This window comes from Oenanthe melanoleuca, chromosome 15 (genome assembly GCF_029582105.1).
Source record: "Oenanthe melanoleuca isolate GR-GAL-2019-014 chromosome 15, OMel1.0, whole genome shotgun sequence".
NCBI classification, from domain to species: domain Eukaryota; kingdom Metazoa; phylum Chordata; class Aves; order Passeriformes; family Muscicapidae; genus Oenanthe; species Oenanthe melanoleuca.
In genome coordinates, this window is record NC_079349.1 from 5,224,273 (window position 1) to 5,244,057 (window position 19,785).

At 39.0% G+C, this 19,785-nt stretch overlaps 1 protein-coding gene across 1 annotated transcript in view; it reads left to right on the forward strand.

Moving 5' to 3' along the window:
• The window catches only part of ZNRF3 (zinc and ring finger 3), a 68,238-nt gene that overhangs the window by 21,860 nt on the left and 26,593 nt on the right, over positions 1 to 19,785 (forward strand). Inside the window, exon 2 of the mRNA XM_056504144.1 lies at positions 13,670 to 13,795. Coding sequence (XP_056360119.1) covers positions 13,670 to 13,795 — 126 coding nt within the window. The remainder of the gene's footprint in view (positions 1 to 13,669; positions 13,796 to 19,785) is intronic.

Genomic DNA, 19,785 nt, shown 5'->3' on the forward strand with positions numbered 1-19,785 from the left:
AAAGCAGAAGACTTGGTGAGCACCATTGGGCTCCAAGAGCATGAATGCTGCATGCAGTGCATCATAAAACTGGAAGGGGAAACTAGATAAAGGAGCAGGAGATCACAAACTGTGGATCAGCTGAGTGACATTCACTGAAAAAGACCTGAATTTTGTCAGCTTGGAAAACTCTTGACAAGAGACTTTGAGTTAAGTCTGATGTAGAGACAGTGATTAATTAATTATTGGTTACTCCAAGTAACTCGAGGATTATGAGAGCATTCTCATTGAAATTCACGAAACAGCTTTACAGTTAAACAAAAGAAAGTACATTTTAAAAATAATAGGTTGTGTTTTGTGCTGTAGGATGGTGTAAAAGCCATAAGTATGTGTGTCATTCCAAAAGAATTAGGTAAAAACATGGAACATAGATGCACTGCTTACTTAAACACAGTATTCTGGGTGAAGTCTCAGCTCTGGAAGGCTTAATCACTGATAGCCATAATTACTAGACTGTATCTAAAGCATAATCATTCAGTATTTTTTCTGCTTTACCTATTCTCCGAATTTGTGCAGTTAGCAGCTGTTGGAGATAGGATACTGTGCTGGTTGGATTTTTGGTCACACCCTGCATGGCTGTTTTTATGACTTGCCCAGCATTGCATAGGAATCCTGTGGCAGAGGAAGCAATCCCATCTGCTGGGCAGCATTCAGCTGCTTTAACCACAACACTGTATTTTCTTTTCTCATAGTATCTTACCTCATTCACTGCACTGTCCAGACTTTGTGACATGTGAGGGGAATGTCCTGCAGACAGCACTCATTCACCCTACACTGCTGTGTTTTTGGAGTGCAGTTTACAGCATTAATTTCCCAATCAGTGAGGCATACCTCAGTGTTGAGGTGTGCCAGCAGGAGACACACAGCACTAACCCAAGCCAATAGGCTTTACTGGATTTATTAGCATGGATTATATGCCAGGGCTGGAGGAGTTGGATGAGAAAAAAGGGGGCAGCATGGTGGGACTGAAGTAGTGAAAGGCTACTCTGGAAGAGAGGAGAAAAGAGGCAATAGATCAGTGGCCATATGAAGGAGGAATCATCTGGAAGGAGATGGGAAAAGGAGGAAGAACTTTTGATGCATCCTGAAATACAGCACAAGCATCTGAAATTTAAGGATGAATCGGGCTCATTATTTTAATTATGGTAAAAATTTAACTTTAGAAACTTCTAGTACCTGTTTTTTTCCACCCATGCATAGGGTGCTGTAATATGGTAAGTATGTACATTAATATTTCTCAGAAAAAGCTGAGAAAACCTGTTTTGGTTTACTGTTCTGTAAAACAGTTCACTTTTGTAGTTTTTTATTCAAAGTAGAATTGATTTTTTGCTCTTAGATCACGAATAAATTCCTTGTAATGAAAAGGGAGAGCATCAGGTCTCCAGAATTCCAGAAACTTCCACTAATGTTCGTTTGACTTTAAATAACATTAATTGAATCCTTCAGGCACCAAGTGCTAAATTCCTGCAAGTGCCTTTGATAAATGAAAAAGAGCAAAGAAGTGATAATTAGTTGAGTGCAGAATAGTTCAGATTCTGGTTCAAGATGTCAAAGCATGGGCTGTGAGCAGCGAGTGAAACTGGCCATCAGGTCAGCTTTTGATCTGACCAAGTGTTATGAATTGTGCACTGGACTGAGTTGTGGAGCCTGTGTTACATTTAAGTTAGTTACTTCCTGTGCAAAATAAACCAAATTAGGGCCTGAAAGAGAGAGGATCAATTTCACAGTGTGTGAAATGGCAATGTTTGCAGAGACTAGTTCAGCAATGTGCTACATTAGAATTAAGCATAGCTTTTTATTTTCAAGTCATTCCCTCTACTCCGGAGCATTCTTCAGTGGTGACTCAGGGTAGAGCTAATCTCACTCAAAATGGTTGCCAGTTGCCACTTGGAACAATAGGACCGAAGCCACAGGCTGCCATCAGGTGGTAGTTTTTAAGAAGGGCATTTTTTCCCCAGTGGAATTGAGTGCTTTCTGTCTGGTAACATGAAAGATTGCAATATGCACTGAATTCTTGTAATAGAAAGTGTTGAAACAGTGCATTACTCATTACCTGAAATGGTGAACCCAGTGCACCAGGTATTTTTATTTTATGGAAAAACCCAAATGTTAAACCTTAATATGTTTACAGGAACAACTCTTGGCACCTGATTTAGATACTGGCCTGTGCTTCTTTCACAGTACTCAGTTCCTGTCTGGGCAGGGGCATCTCTCCTTCCAGTAAAGGAGATCATGTTCTGTTGCATACATCCTGTTCTGGAGCCTCTTCTTGTGTCGTTGCAGCAGACTTTGGCTTCACCTGTATTTCCACAGTATATAGGTCAGAGAGATTGTGCTGATTGGAGCTGACAGACTAAAACTAGGTGTGATGTTTGGATTCTGCCAGAAAATGTGCAAAGCAGGTGCAGAGCATGAAGGGTGCTGTAGAAGTCATTTCTTGAGAACTTGATGCTGGAGAAAGAAGAGACAGTCTGGAAGCAAACAATACCTATTTGGAGGCCTCTCCCTTTTGGGTCCTTTCCCTCTAAAAGTTAGCTAGCACCTTAAAATGCTTTCATGTTGGCAGAAGACACAAATAGAGTACAAATCCATTGAAATAATCTGAGTTATCAGGTTAAAGGAAGGTCAGATTACGAGTTTTGGAGAGGAAGGCTTGGAGCACAAAGTGAGGAAACAGGGATAATGAGAAAGCATGTGGCAGCTGGAGTCAGAACTTCTGTAAACTTTACTGGTTTGTGTATTGGTCCAGAATCTCTTATAGAAGGTTAACAAGAATCTGACCAAAAGGCAAACTTTGAGAAACAATTTAAGATGACCACTACCTTCAGACTGTAAACTGTCACAGGGATTTTCTTGGAACATTTTTTGGTAGTTGCAATGTAAGCCAAGTTAAATGTATAGAGCAGGAGAGTGCTTTGTAATTTATGACAAAATTCAACACAGGAATATGACAGTTATCCTCAAGTCAACTATTTATAAATTTAGAAATATTAAAGATTAAGCTTTAGAGAAATCTGTGCAAAAGTAAGAAATAAGGGGAGGTGTCCAAAATAGTCAAACTAAGAGTAGCATAACAAAGAAGTAATGAAGACCATAATACCCATAACTGATTCCAGTATTGTTCTTCCTCTAATGTCTTAAGAGATGTAAAGGGATTTGCAGTAGACTGGGTCAGAACTGGGTGATTTATGGCAGAGGAGTGAGGGAAGACTGAACAGAGTATGCAGCACAGGTACTTTGATATCAAGACAGGAATAAATACAATTCCTTAGAAATAATGCAAGGGAGGAGCAGCTGAGGGAGTGTGGGGAGAAGAGTGGGTGCTGGAAAGTCTGGTCTGGGCAGTGAGAGCAGGCAGTGCTGGAATCCCACCTCTGCTGGGCCTGTGCCTCAGGGCGTGCTCTGGGAACTGAGAAATCATCATTCCAGCCCTGAGCTGGGAGCACATCTCTGAGGCACTATCTCAGAGATGGTGGTTGGTTTGTCTCCATCACATTGCTCTGAAAGACAGAAAATCTGTGTTCTGTTTTAGGCTGTTCAATTTTCATCATATTAAAAAACTTTCCAGAGCATCTTGTACAGCACAGGCTGAAGGAACTTTTCTATTGGCCAGAGATTGTATGGTTCATAGAATCTTGAAAGAGTGTCTATGTAAATATTCAAAGATCAGTTCACATATTAAACTGAGAAACAGAGTACATCTTCAGGCTGTGAACTGTTACATTTCAGCCTTGAAAAAAAACCCTTCTTTTTTATGCTAACTAAAGTTGACTGTACCACTGATCTGTCTTTTCCCTCCCTGATACTTCCAGACTGACTTGCAGTCAAGGTAGTGACTGAGAATTTTCTAAATATTAAAACCTTTTTTGCTGATGGCTTTTTTGTGTTGCAACCCAGAGGATTTGTTCAAACCATGTAACTTTGGTGCCATTTCAATTAGCACTGAGGCTCCACTGTGCTGACAGCAACTGAAACTTCATGCTCCAAAACACACGCTCAAGAAGTGTGTCTGTTCATCCTTAGCAGATGCCAGCTGCTGCCCTTCTTTGTCTGTTTTGGGGAAGATACTGGCCATGACGTGGGAGGTAAATATAATGAAATTATTTCCATCCTACCGTTACTTGATAATTCAACAGCTGTAGTTCTGTTGGCTAATTAAGACACTTAAGAGAAAATAATAATAACTAAGTACTGGTTTTATCAGGAAAGGATGACAGTTTTCTAAAATAGAGTAGCTCCTAGCTTTTGAGAACTACAAAGTTAAAATTTTAATTATTTCTTGATTTTTTTTTTTTTTTGTTGATGGTAGAGCAGTTTAAATTCATCTTTGCGCTCAGATTTTACTTAAGCTTAGATTTAATTTTACTTAATCTTAGATTTCACTGCTTCCATTTGCAGCTACTTTTCCTGTATTTGGGGATTAGAGGCTTAATTTTTACATTTGGTCATCATGTGCATATTTAATATAAATGTCTCAAAAAGTTATGAGAATTATAAAACGTGGAGTCTGGGATTGCTCTTTTGTTGGCTTCTAATTTTAATGCAAATATTTCAGGTAGCTAGGAGTCTATTATTTATTATTCCACAATTTCTCCCAGAAAAATAACACATATTTTGTTGGGTAGTGTTTATTGTATGACTGTCTCCCAGGCTGCAACAGTGGAGATGTATTTATGTTTTCTGTGAGAAGCAATGAAACTAGAGCTGGCTGTGCATTATCTTTTTCATCACTTTTTTAAGTGTAGTCACTGAGACAAAATTTAAATTCTGAGCTGAGTAGAAAACTGATCCTTGCTGCTGGCTACTGTAGCATATTCTACATGATATATCTTGAGTTTAAACAGTAGTTCAAGTATCTCAAGTGCAAAAATGGGTGGAGAGAAGGATTAAAATATCCTAACCCTTCTCTTTTGTGCTTCCCCTGAAGCAAAGTGCAAAGCTGCCCACTTTATATTGCCAGCTCCGGCTTTATCCTCCATCTCTGAATTTCGCTGCAGCCTCAGGGGAAGCTGCACCTCTGTGGCTCTCCCACAGCTGCTGGACTTTGATGAGGACATGCCTTCACTCTTTCCACTGGCCTCCCTTGGCAACCAGCCCTTTGAAGATGACCTCTTGCTGTTTGCCTGTTGTCTCTCTTGTGTTGGATTATAGATGAGAGGTTGGCGTGAGGGGAAGGGGGATGGAATGGAGTGTTGTGCATTTTAAGCCTCATTTCTTTCTGCATTCTCACCTTTTTTTTTTTTTTTCCCTCTGTGGCTTTTACCTCTCTATATAGATAAAATGTTGTCATGCATATGGAAAATGACTTCTGGCAGAAATACAGAGTTCCTGCTTGGCATGTGTATATGGGACAAAGGAAGTTTGATTAGTATTGTGGTAAGGACTTCTGTAACAATCTGCTCACATTAGTTCCCTTCCCCCATCCCTCTTTTTAAGTACAATATTGTTCTTAGTTATAGTGCAGCCTTTCTCTGTGTGCATGTTCTCTGTTCCTCTTCCCTCCCTCTCCCTCCAGTGAATGCTTCCTCTTGGAGCCAGGACAGTATAATCACCTTGTTAATGAAGGCTGTGCTGTGAAATGGAAAAGGATGCACCAGAGCTCTGTGCCTGGGCCACATTTTGCATGGACACTGACTACTTTGGAAATCCAAACAATGAGACTGCTAAATACTGAGAATATCCTTTATGAGAGTCTTACAGGGACAGTAGCTGTAGGATAAGAAGTATGGTATTGTAGGGGATCAAACAAAGCATGGGAGTACACATCCAATTTTCACTGTGATGAAAGGTGAACAGGTGAGGTTATTTAGGACAGAGCATTGTAAGTAACAGTGTTTACACACTTTTACAAATGTTACCATCTCCTTTTTCAAATTTTCTGTGATAAAATTAATCTTCATCAGTGTGGCAAGGAGAGCAAAATGATAGTTGACAATGATGTGGAATATTGATGAATAAAGGCAGGAGTAAGATATGTTTGAGGGTATTTTACAGCAGACACGAAGAAAATAATCTGGATATACCTGTGCATGCAGCTGGAATGTCTCAGTGCAGCATTCCACCCAAAATTAGAAGAATAGGATGTGGGGGGTGTATCTATGATCTCCAGATGTAATTAGTATATCCTTATACTGCTGTTTAATTGGATCTTCACTTTCTAACCCAAAGGATGGCCCCAAAGGATGCCTTAGAAATAATTTGTGTTATTTTTAACTCCTCTTTCTCTCCTTCCCTGCCCTTCTCTGTTTGTCTAGCAAAGTTCCCCACAAACCTGAATGCAAGCAAACCAGCTCTGCTTGTTAGTAGCTTATTGCAAAATACACAAAATAATATCTTCTCTTGTCAGAGGTCCTAGAGGGCTCTGGGGAAGCAAGTCAGCTCTTACTACATCAAGGACTGCCTGGAAAGTCAGGATCTAGACCAGTTCAGGTGTCAAAAAAATCACCTGTAATGAGTTCAGACTTCTCAAATCACTGTGAGCATACAAAGAACAGTCACTACTGATCTTACAGTATTGTGAAATTTGGGTCAGTATCTGATCTGTCAATCTGTTTGTTAAACTTCCTTGCTGAAACACAGTAAATAAATAGTTCTGAGACTTTTCAGAGCTGTGTGCTTTTGTAGAATAAAATACTTCCTTCTCTGGTACATGTGTGTGTGTTTTCTTCTGATTCCCTTCTTACAGTCTTGGATTTTCATCACAGCCAAATTTTCTAAGTGTGCATCTTGTGTGCTTTTGGCAAGGGAATGCAAAGGGAAATTTCTTTTAGGGTTCCCTATGAACAGCTTCAGTCAACTAGGTTTGGAAGTTTGTTTGGGGTTTAGTGTTGTTTGGTTCTGTTGTTGTTTGGGTTTTGTTGTTGTTGAATCATTGTATTCGTTCTTTCTGGGCCCCTAAGGTTGAACAAATCCCATTATGCTGTTCAGTCTTTGTCAGGGTGTCTTCATACTTCCTGCTCCATTTTCTGCTGGAAAACTTTGTTGCAAAGTGTTGGTAACTCTATATCAGGCCTTTAACTTAAGCCAAGGATTTTATATGTGACCTAATATTTATAAATCCTCTCCTTGAGTGCTGTGGGACAAATGTAGTTTTTCATGACATGCAGAATAATCCTGCTTTTCCCAGCCAGTTAAGATTATGCTAAAAGTTTTGGTTATTAGTGTGTTTTGGGTGCCTGTCTTGTTCCTTATATAGCCAGAACTCTTTTTTATCATGTGGCTACTGGACTTCTTCTGCTAAAAGTAATTTATGAAGGTATAATTTTATTGCAGATTTTCTCTCTAGTTTCTCCCATCCTTATTGTCATTATGTCTGCACTTTTTACCAACATCTTTCTGTCAATTTAAAGAGAGAGGAAAAAAGCCACAGTTATAAATATGACTTTGTTCTCCTTTGGTCTGTCAAATACTATGGTAGGAGAACTTAGTGTAATCAAAGCACTTACATTCCTGAGAGAAGAAATCTGCCTTCAAATTGTCTACACTATGAACATCTTTTAATGGGAATTTTACTTTTTGAGATGCTTTAAAGGAAGGAGATGCCAGTTTTCTGTTTGAATGGACCAGGAGCTTCCTTTGCAAAGTGTTTGGGATTATTAATGTCCAGCTGCTTTGTTGCAGTAGATTGCTCAGCTGCATAGCCTGGGCAGTACAAATCCCTGCTTATGCAGCAAATCTGGTGCAGATTTACAAATCTAAATGTGCTGAGTTTAGATTTGTAAATGTCTGTTACTGTGCACATGCTGTGGGTATCTGCAGTGTCTCTGAGCTGGGACAGACCTAGCAGGAGGGTGCCTGGGAACAGGCACTATGTCCTTTCAGGCAGTTCTCCTCCTGTCCTGAGGGATTTGAAGCTGGACCATGGCACAGGTGAGCTGAGTTTGCTGATGAACTAGATCAGTGCTAAGATCTGGTTCCCTAGTTAACAAAACCTCCTTTGGCTGCTTTTCAAAACTTACTGCTGCTTTTCACAGGATCTGGTGGGCTTTGTGTAGTACTGGCCAGTCTGCATTGTAGAATTTGCCTGGCCTCTTCTGCATGGTGGATGTGCTCAACTGAGTATCTCTGGTTTTACATTCAGTTACAGCATAGACTGGATTTCTCATCATCCCTTTTGGCACACTTCCTGGAGTAAGAGGACTGGGAGAGGATTTCAGGAATGCCTGATGCTCTTGCTATAGAGAAAGTTTAGTGGAAGCCACTTGTGGGTTCAATGCTGACCACTGGCTTGGACAGCACAGTCACAGCTGATAGCCAAGAAAAGCTCACTCCTAAAATGCTGAGGTCCTATAATGTTACTTTTTGTGGCAGTTTGGTTTTTTGCAGGATGTACTTCTTTAAAACAGAAAAAAACAGGCCTGATAGCAAAAAGAAACCATATTTTAATGGAGTTTTTTATTTGTTCCAGGGAATAAACATTCTTCTTGCATGGCAAAGCTGTAGAGTGGTGGAGAAATGCTTCTGGCTTTCAACTTTTCTAAAAAGGCTGCTGTGTTCCAGTTCAGCAGAAAAAAACTCATGTTTTATCATGAGGCTGCAGAAACAATAACAATGCCTAACTTTTTTTTAAAAAAACCTACTCTTCAGTTCTTAAAAACTTCTTCCCCCTATTGCTACAGTTTTGGATTGCTTATCTGTAATGGCACATTCTGCTGATGCCTTTTTTAAATAGCATGACACAGAGGAGTTAAGGCCTGAGCCTTTTCCTTCTGGTGAAGTTTTAGTAATGCTGGGTTGGAATGTTGCAGTCAAGAGCCTTAAATCAGTTTTTGGTAACAGGTTGCTGTACCAATACAGAAGAGTAAATGGAGATGGAAAAGTTAAATTCTTCATTCTGCTGTATTTTGTAGGCAGTAGAAACAAGTAGTCTTGTGGTGATGCAGTTATGAGTAGCTGCATTATGCTGAAGACAAAATCACAGTGGTGACAATTAGTGGTAAATCTTGATCAGCTGAGGTGACTCACGCCTGTCTTAGAGAATGAGTACAAAGTAATTTTTTTTAATTCTTGAGAGGCAGTTTCTCTTTTCATAGTTAAGGAGCTAAAATTTCAGAGGAAATGCAAAAAATTAGTATTAACACTTAACATGACTGGTTTTCAGCCTTCTTGGTCTCATATTGGTTATTTTAATAATCATTTAAGCTTTTTGTGTACCTGCTCACTGGTGGAGCATGGGAAACTGAAAAGTCTTTAATATAGAGTAAGCACTTCTTAGCAACAACTAAAACATCAGTGTGTTATCAACATTTTTCTCACTCTTAATATTAAGCACAGCACTGTACCAGCTACAAAGAGGAAAATTAAAGCAGGACACTAATCCATACCTTGGCAGTTTGTCAGCAAGGATGTTGAAGGAGGGTGATGTCAAATGCTTCACTGCAATCAAGGTGTAGATGGCATCTACAGCTCTCCTGTCATCCATGGAGCAGGCTGCTTCATCAAAAAAGATACTGAGATTGATCAAGCATGAATTATACTTACTAAATCCAGATTGCTGTTTTCATCTGCCATCTTGTTTTTTTTATGTACCTGGAAATAGCTGTCATAAGGATCTGTTCCATGATTTTCTCATTTACTGAAGAGAGGCTGACTACACTGGGGTTTCCCAGATCTGTCTTCTTGGATTTTGCTGAGTGTGTCATTCTTTTCCTGGCAGCAGGGGCCTTCCCCCAATCTCCATGACCTGTGAAAAATAATAGAGCTTGACATTGCAATTACAGCAGCCAGCTCTGATAAGACACCTGAAGACATCAGATTCCTTGGATACCTCTGTGCCTGGTTTGCATGGATGATTCCTGACTCGACCCTCCTCACAGCTGTTGCTTGCTTGCTTTGTTACTGCATTGTGCCAACCCCATTCAATAGCAGACATTCAGTGTTTGTAATTCTTCATCATCTGGTTTCTTAATTCTCTCTGCCTCCAAGGAATATTTCTAAATTTGTGAGTGTGCCCCTTTTTCCATATCTCTGTTCCATCCAACTTCTGGTGAGTCTAGGACCAAAATACTGGATTGTCTCTGAATCAGACACTCTGCATCCTCTAGTACTTTTTGGTGAATGAAGTTGTTGTTACTTGTTCAAAATCTGTTTGGTCACTTACTGCATTTTGAAAAAAGCATGTACACTCAGTCTACTTTTTGTGTTTAATAAAGCTGGTTTGACAGGAGAGATGCTTACTGCAGAAGTCCCCATTAGTACAGAAGTGTAGTAATGTTTTTTCTGCTCTCTGTAAAACACTTCTGGTTTTGGTTGCCTTATTTCACTTGAGCCTTAATACAGAAGAAGCTTCCCTGGGAAATGGGATGGGAGGATGGAAACCAGACCTAGACAGGACAGCAAGGGGCAGGGTAACCAAAAGTATCTGAAGTCTGAACTGAGTTGTCAGGCTCTGCTTCTGTACACCTGGGGTAAGCCAGGAAAGGAACTCTTCCTTTTGGTTACCAGAGGCTACACCTGGTTTAGGAGAAAGCTTTCCCTGATGACAGAGTTCCTATTCAGGCTGACTCGTTTTTTATGTTTTCTTTTGAGCACTGCAAAACCTCATAAATTTTATTTCAAAAGCCTGTCTAGTGAAAGAATGTGAATTCATGTGGACAGAGATGAATCCATGCCAAGTGCATTCCAGGTGGGAAAGCTATATGGAGTGTCTGTTGTTTCAGGCTGTACAGCAATAAAGAGTTCAAGTCTTCACATAAACACTGAATAGTTCTGCTCCTTTTCAAAGGCTTGTGCACTGTAGTGTTTTGAATTTGCTTTTTACTGTGACAGTTTGTAACTACTGATAATTTTCCACCTCACAGAAAATAATTAGTTTTATTGTTGCCATTATAGGTTGTCCATCATCTCTTTTGTTTAATGTGTTTAAAGTAAAGCAATTCTGTGATCCAGATCCTCCCTGGGCCTGATAGATATTTTCATTTAGCCATAGTTTTGTGTGTTCTGTGATTCTGTGCTTAATTCACTTGTATTGTGACAAGAAAAATGGCTTGGAAAATAACAGTATATTTTATCTGTCATGATCTACAGAGATCATTACAATATAAGCTTGTGGTATCCAAGCAGAATCTACCAACTACTTGTGGCTTGGAGTGGTAGGGTGCTTTTCTGGACAGAAAGTTTTCTGTCATTGAAGCCCATGTCTTACTGGCCTTGGTGCTGATTCTGGGGGCTTTTTTCTGTGTCTTTAATACATGTTTGTAAGAGGAAGAGAAGAAGCTCTTTCAGCTTCAGGTTTATATTGATTTCCAGGGACATAACAGCAGATTGTGCTTGGTGAGGCTGATCCAGAGGGTCATTCACGCTTGGAAGCTGTTACAGAAAACAATATTCTGAAGGAAAGTGGCAGTGGAAAGAATTTTTTGTTCCTTTTGGCCTTCTTACCTTCTTTAGTCCTTTTCCTCTTGACTAAAGTGGGTAGAGCTGTTCTATGGTTGGGAAAAAAAGACCAAAGCTTTTCTATACATGAGACAGTGTGTAGAAAGATCCTGAGGTGTTCATACAGCATTTTGTAATACTATAATGCCTTATCCTGGCAGGCATAAAAAAGGGCAAAAGGGTGGAAGTTTTCCTTTAATCATCAGGTCTTTTTAGGTGATAGAGTTACAGAGCCAAGTATTCTTCATCTGTTGGTTTAATGTTTGTCTGCTCTGTAACACTAACCCACATGAAATTGGTGCAGCTCTTTATAAAGTTATTTTAGACCCTCAGCAGTGTATTCAGATTTTGTAACCTTGGATAAAAGCACCTGAGTCGTGGTTTCAGTTTTACCCTTTTAGGCATGTGCAAAGTGCCCCAGCATATTTCAAGGATTTTGAACTAGAAACTTCTTAGATATGGGTTATGGTTTCAAAGCTCAGTTGATACACCCTACATCAAGGGAATTGCATCAAGGAAATGGTTCTCTGGTGTTTTAGATACTTAATATCGATGAAAGCTTTGTGTTTGCTTAAAGGATCCCATGGACTCTTTGAGGGGGTAATTGCGTTGGTATATCTGCCCTGGCAGTTCAGGAGAGAGCACTGAGCCTGACTCCATCCTCTGATTTTATGTCTGTGCTGAGGAGTTTATCCATCAGATACTGAGTTTATGGGGTGGTTCATCTTCCAGTGATGGTACTTCCCCCAAGACTTTAGCACCAAGTTAAATTGGTCATCCTTGTGAAATGGTAGACAGCTCAGCAGTGTGTGATAGTAACTTATTTAGGGAAAAAAAATACAAAGGAGAAAGGCTGAATTAAGAGTCTAGCTAGTACAGTGTGGCTTTCCCTTTTTCTTGTAAAGGATTGGTGATAAATCTTGAAAAATAACAAGTGGTAGGAAAATCCCTGTATTGTGTCAGTTCACCATCATGTTTCCCATATTTTACAGTAATCACCCAAGTTATTTAGAAAGTTAGAGCCCCACAAGATAATATAAATAGCACTCCATGTATTGTATCACTTGCAAAATGGAAGTCAGGGTACAAGACATGGCAGAAAAGGACAAAACGACAAGCTGGTGATGCAGAAGTGATGGTAGGATTAGGGGCCATTACATGGTGCTACTTTGCATGGATTAGTGAGGGGTATATATATGTAAATTTTTGAGCAGTATAACCTCCTATTATAATCAGCTACCAGAAAGCAAAGTTGTCATAGTGTTGATATCAGTTTGTGGTTTTCTTCAGTTAGTTTGATAAAGTTGAGATTTAAGGAAAGGCATGAAACTGGCTGAAGTACAGACTATTTTTTTTGCTAAGACCTCTGATTATATGTTAAAGCCAGGATATGTGAAAAATCCAAGGAAAGAGAACAAGGAGAAGACAGTATATAGTATAAGAAGTGAGATGTATGGCACTCTAGTTTACACACAAAGATATTGTCCAAAGGAAGGACAGCAAATTTGGAAAAGACAAACAATGTCTAGGAAGCTCCTTGCCATAATAAAATTAGAGTAACTGCTCTAATTAGAGTAACTACACCAAATGTTGGAAGGAGGAGAAACAGATTAAATATCTGAAACAAAGACATATTGTTGCCTAATGTAAGAAACACAAATATCTGAAAGGAGACTGAAGTTTCTCACTTCATGATTCACTTACCCCCCACATAATTTGGGTTCAGAAAACAATAGAGAGTGCTTCACAATGGTTAGGAAGTTTCTTGTATATTACTTTGGCTTACATGATAGGCTTGTTTCAAAGGATGACAGGCTGTTAATACTGTGCAATTATTTAAAAAGAAAGGTGATAATGGCTCTGAAACATGGGGTCTGGATCTTAATGATGTGTAAAGCTTTTATAAGGGACTCTGTTTGTATTATTTCTGTTGTTTTGCAAGGAAAAGTGGTTTGCAATACCAAGGGGGGCTTTGTAGTTAAGAATTTTATTCCTGAGCTAAGGACTTAAAATCACATTTAATTATTAGCCTTAAATGATTTTTCATAAGCAAAATGACAGCTTACATAAAATTGCAAAGATTTTGTACTCATAGCATGCTTCAGGAATGTACTGAATTTCATATATGCAGCCTCACATTTCAGTTTTTCTGGTGTACCTTAAAACAAATGCACTTTTATTTATTATTTTATTTATATGTCTGTATGTTTTTGCATTCTAATGAGTGGCTAAAGGTTTCTTTTTGATTCTGTTTCAGATGCATCCACTTGGACTGTGTAATAGCAATGATGAGGAAGATCTGTATGAATATGGCTGGGTAGGAGTGGTGAAATTGGAACAGCCAGAGCTGGAGCCCAAGCCATGCCTCACTGTCTTAGGAAAGGTAAGGGGATAGTTTGGGGCTGCATGTAACTGTTTCTTGGAAGAATTGGTTCCTTTTTGACAAAAAAAAACCAGCAAGAAATAAACCATGGGAAAACTCCCATTACTCCACAGAATTTTGCCTGTTTTCACTCTGGGTACTTCAGGGAAAGATGCTGTCATAACTCAGTTGAGAGAGATGGTGACTGGGAGCTGAGCATTCCCTTTCTGAGCTCTGTAGGAACCTAACAGAGATGAAAGCAAAAATTGCAGTTTAGCAGAAGCAATATTGGAGTAGAAAGGGTGAACTGCAACTGTGATCCTTACTTGGTCAGAGCAGTCAAAATGAAAGCATCTTACTGGTTTTCCTTAGGCACAATTTTCTGAGAATACATACATTAATTTCCTCTTTTTTGGGGTTTTCAAACCTAGAAAGATTTATTTGCTTTCATCACAGGATAGATACCTCTAATAACAAGTGAATCTTATTGTACTGGTCAAAAAAATAAAGATTTTCATGATGGTGGAATCTCACCATGGAATGGGGACTCTGGAATCTTAACTACAAAACTTTTTTTCCTCTTTGTTTTATGGGGTGAAGTCACTAAGATGACATTACTGCTCCCAGATATGTTAAAAAAGAAAGCAGAAAGGTGACCTTTTTTTGTTCATGCCTTAGAATTTTTTAGTATTGAGGTTATAACATGTTGGCATTTGAAGTCTGGAGGATTTGAAAGTGTGTCAAGAGCATAGGCCACAAGTTCTACCAGTAACTGAGAAGTTGAAAACTACTGCCTAATAGGGGTTCATCCTAAAATCCAGCTGCCTGAACTTGGTAGGACTTCAGGTTAGCAGTGTATCAAGCAGAAAGTAAAATTGCAGGTTGATATTTTTTACATAAAACTTGGCTCTGTAAATTTGTAAACAAAACTACTAAAAACTTCACCTTTCCAAGGAAATGGGAAGCTATTTGCTTATCTAAAAGTTGCTTCAGGTTTAACTTGTGATACATGGTGGAAGATATCTCTTTAAGAAGTGACTTCTCTTTCTATTGAATTGCAGCATAAGACAGTTTTTATTTTCTAACTTGGAAAGCAGTCTTTTGTTTCATAGAAATTCTAGCTGTTGCTTCTTTGTTCTTAGAAAGATAAAATAGATAAAATCTAGGATGAGGTCTTGTAAGAGAGAACATTGAGTCCTGAAAGATGCATACTGATCCATAAGTGAACTCCAGGAGTAAGTTTAATCTTGAGGCAAGCCATTACAGGAAGGAGTCTGTTCAGCCCCATCTGTCAGGCTCTTGAAAATTATATGAGGAAATAGATGTGCAAAATGGATAAAGAAAGTTGAACCATAGGTGCCCTGCAAAAAAAATGTCGTATTGTACTCTGGCCTATTGTACCCAAATGCCACCATGTCCTCTACACTCCCAGGTCCCCACACCCATCTCTAGAATAAGTTCAGCTCAGTATCTGCTGATGTTAGCTTTGGCTTTGCTTTGTAGCATCTACTTTGATGCTTAATGATGGTGGTGTGACATAGGGTGTGTCTAGAGAATTGGGGCAGAGAGTTCCACATGTGTCAGTTTACACGCAGCAGTTTCAACAGCTGAAAAAACTCTGGCCAAGATTCTAGTCAATACTGCACTGCATTTCATTGTTCTGTATTTTCTCTATTTCTTCTTCTCTTCCTGAAATATTTCTTCCCTACTTTATGCTCTCTGCTGTAGTTTCTTCTTTCCATCTTCTGCTCAGTTCTCACTCTGCTCAAGTTATGTCCTGATTTAGAAGGACTTCTCAGAATTTTTGGAATATTGTTGAGTCCAGATAGCAGCAGGAGCATCAGCCCTGAGCTTCTTCCAGGTCTATCAGTTAAGTCAGCCTGGTTATCTTACCAGTGAGGATCAGTTATGGTGTGATTGTCTGGGTCTCTGAAAAGTTCAGTTTCCATGACTGGTACACAAATTGCTATGTGAGGATTCAGTGTGGCCTCTCAAATCTTTTGCCTGAGTAAATATCTAACCTGCTGCACGTGTATATGTATCTTCTTCTGGTTATTTTTAGGATTTGGCAGCTGACTTAAAAGAAAATGTAAAAGGGAAAGGAGGGAGGGAGAGAGAGAGAGGAGGAAAAATAGGAGAAGGAAAGGAATAGGGGAAGGAAAAGAGGAAAATGAGGGAGGGCTGGTCTTGAACAGGGAAAGGAAATTGATTTTTTTTTTCCATATGGAAAAGGAGGAAGAAATCAAGGAGTACAAACCTACAGTTTGTTCCTCATGAAGTTTGATTTAACCTTCCCCCAAGGTGGGGCATCATAGAGGTGATACTGTTGAAAGTTTGGAATATGGTGAAGCAGACTGTAGACTAGTTAAAAGCTGTAGAGGTAGCATGGCACATGAGTCTGGTAAAAAGTTTTGTATGGCTTTATTCTTAGTGTTGGTTTTGGTTGTCAAGGTATTTTTTGATTTAGAGAAAGTGGTTTTGTTTGGTTTTTTGTTTGGTTTTTTTTCTTTATTTTTAGTAAAATTCTGGCTTATGTTTTTAGTTCTGCTCTACTTGTTTATCCACAGGTAGCTATACAGAATTTAATGTGACCATTTTCATACTGATTTTGTAGTTTTTATCTTGATTCATATTGATTTTGTAATTGCTCATTCTTTTTAGTCATTGCTTGTCCTTCTTTATATGATATAATGGAAATGAAAGTGTTTAAAAAAATGTCTTTACTGTTAAGAGTGCCCATGAAAACTGGGCCTTGGTTGAGGCAAGGAGTGTGTGTGGCAGCTGTGTTTTACCATTACCTTTGATCACAGTGCAGCCCTGTTTGAGGCCATGCTGCATGCAGGCAAAGCAAAGGCCTGGGTTTTACTGATCTTATGAGCTCCTGAATAGGGCTAGAAGGGGAATGACAGAGGAAGAAGAAAGCTTTTGGAAATGAAAAGGAAACCCCGTGAACCCGAGCAGCATTATTGGCTGGATTTGCCTACCAGGGAGCCGCTCAGTTTCTGCCAGGCTAATTTTGCTTCAGCTTCTCTCCCCCACACCCCCGACCCCACCTCCCCCTCTCTCCTCCTTTCAGACTTTTTTTGTTTTTGAGGCATGGCTGTAGTAACTTGGTTCTCAGGCTGGGAACCCACTGAGCTGTTGCCATGGTCACTGGGAAGCTCTTGGTGCCATGTGCTTCAAAGGGAACCTTTCCCCTCCTGGAATTCCTGCCTCTCTCTGCTCACAGCACAATGAGACTCCTTCACTGCTCCAGCAGTGGGGCTGTGCTGGAGGAAGGCAGAAGCAGGGTTGCCTGCAATACTGATTGCCTGCCTGCATCCTGGCAGGGCTGGGAGTTGAAACTGGGTGTTCTTTAAGGTCCCTTTCCAGCCCAGACCCTCTGGGATTCTGTGATCCACTGTACTGTCAAGGCACTATACTTGCCTGTGTCCTGTACTCTCCAATATGCAGACCCCTGATCTACCCCCACCACAGTAATTTTCAAGGCTGATTACATCTGTCAAGACTGTGAAATGCAATTCAGCAATACCACTGGTTTTTATTTCAGTGCAGGACAGTGAGAAAATGCTGAAGATTTGTTTAAAATAGTACTTTTTCACTTTCTGCAGGATTGAAAGTCCACAAGAAAAGGATTTTGTTTTTCCTTCTCTTCCAGGGACTTCTCTTCTTATATTTATAGGATATATGTATTTGAGGATGTGCATCTGAGTATAACCTAACAAAGGCAGGATGTCCCTGCTACTACAGCTTCCTGTTTTCTTCAGATGAAAGAAATCTGTAACATGAGGAAATTCCTAGCAGTTCTTCCAATATCCATTCACTTCTTTTCTAAGAACTTGTTTACAAAAATTTGCACAAATACTGACTAGATGAATCTCTTGTTTTGCCATGTCATCATTTTTATTATACTAGTTAGGCTGGGGCCAAAATGCACATAACAGTTGAACTGTGATTCCTAAGCTTTTGTCTAACAATTTAGTTTAAGTACAAAAATTCTTACAAGGTAATCAAATGAGAATTTATGGGGCTATGTTGGTAGTTTAGTTTCTGAATAAAGAGAGATCTGTTCTAAGACTTGAGGAACAAGGCCTGTGAGGAGTCCATTTTAATATTTTTCTTTCAGAGTTACTAAAACTAATTAAAAAAGGCAAATTAAACAAAAGCAACTTACACCTTTATATTAATAACCTAAATTAAGCAATCAGTTATAATTTAAAATTGGTTGCTGACAGGATAAGTATACTTCTTGTTTCTTTATAACAGTAATAGTTTTATATACAATTGGATAATTTCCTGTAGAAATAGATTGAGTTCAGTTGTAGAAATACATGTTGAATTTAGTCAAATGCTCTTCCATGCTGAACTTGTTCAGAAATCAGGACTGAACTATGCCCAGATTAACATCTAAAATTAATAAGAGACAGGACTAAAAACATTGGTCAGTGTTTCCAAAACTTTGCTTGTTCAGATACTTTCAGCTGGTAGTGACAGCTGCTGTAAGGCACCCTGTGATGAGTCTTGTGCTGCAGGCAGTAGGAAATACTGTCACTTCAGGAAAAACTTCTTATATCCACTGAAGTAGTTGACATCCCACTTATGGTATCTATTCCACAATTTGGGGACCTTTTCTTCCTTCTGTTTACTAGCCTATGTTTCTTCTTTGCAAACAGCATCCAAAAAGCATTTGTAATTCTTTTTGAGGCAGTAGTCTCAAAGATTAGTGGTTAAACTTAATCAGTCTGGATTAAAAGTAATAATATGAGTGATTTGAAATCTGGTTGGTTTGTTTGTTTCACTCTGTGGCTACCTGGAGGTTTGTGCTGACAGTGTAGTGTCCAGTGGAGGTAGGAACAAGTGAGAGAAGGCAGGGTCTACTTTCTGTGATGGCAGTGTGGACATAAATGTATGTCAGACTACAGACTGAGAAAGGTTTTTTTTTTTTGCAGTATAAACTTAATATTGGCTGTTTTGAACTCCTAGACATTCTGTGTTAAGGAGGAAGTTGTTATGAAGTAGAAGAAAGCTTTTTGAGTGAGACTAGACTCCTTTGGCTGTGGACCATCTGATAGATCTATATTGCAATGTCAAACATGCCAGAACTCTGATCAAAACAAAAACTATTGTTTTTATCAACCCCATTGTTTTGTAATGAAAAATGAATACGAGTTTTAATGAGGAAGAATAACATCCCTGGTTACTGTTAAGGATTCAGACCTTCTGAATCAGTCATGTCCTTTAAGTGTCTTCAATAACTTTTCATTACATTTTTTTATTTCCAAGGTTTGTTGTCTTAGCACTACCTAAAATTAGGGTTTACTGTGAAAAAACTTAGTATATATAATTGCAATCCCTGCCATGTTTGTGTTTGTCCTTACTGTATTTGTTCTAAAGAATATATTGAGAAAGAGAAAATTATAATTTTCCCAAAGCAACAAAGAACATCATAAGTACTGTGATATCATAATTATCATTTGTTGTTATTCCCCACTTCAGCATCATTTATAATGTCCAGGACACCTGAAATGTTAACATCCATTTTAAACAACCATAAAACATCTTTAAAAATGGTATCTGAAATGGTACTTTTATTTGTGCAAATACTTTTGATGTCATTTATATTTTGACATGAATTTTTCTTACTTCCCCAATGCTAGGAGTATTATCACACTTCTGCACCATATAGGCACAATGATTTCTGGAGTTCTAACAAAACTCTAGCATAGATGAGATCAGAAGAGGTGATAATACATGTTTTTCAGGAAGAAGATGGCTTTTCATAATGGCACACAGAAAAAGACAACAAGAAGAAAAAAAAAAATCACATAGAACAAAAGGCTTTTGCCAAATTTCTGCTTCCCATCTCCTTGCCTCTTCACCCCCCACATACCATACTCTAACAACAAGGTAAAGAAGGGGATTTGAATGGGAAGGAAGAAATGAAGAAAAGCTGCATCTAAGAGTGTTAGAACATGTGGCCACTGCATGAAACAGCACTGTCATCATTATAA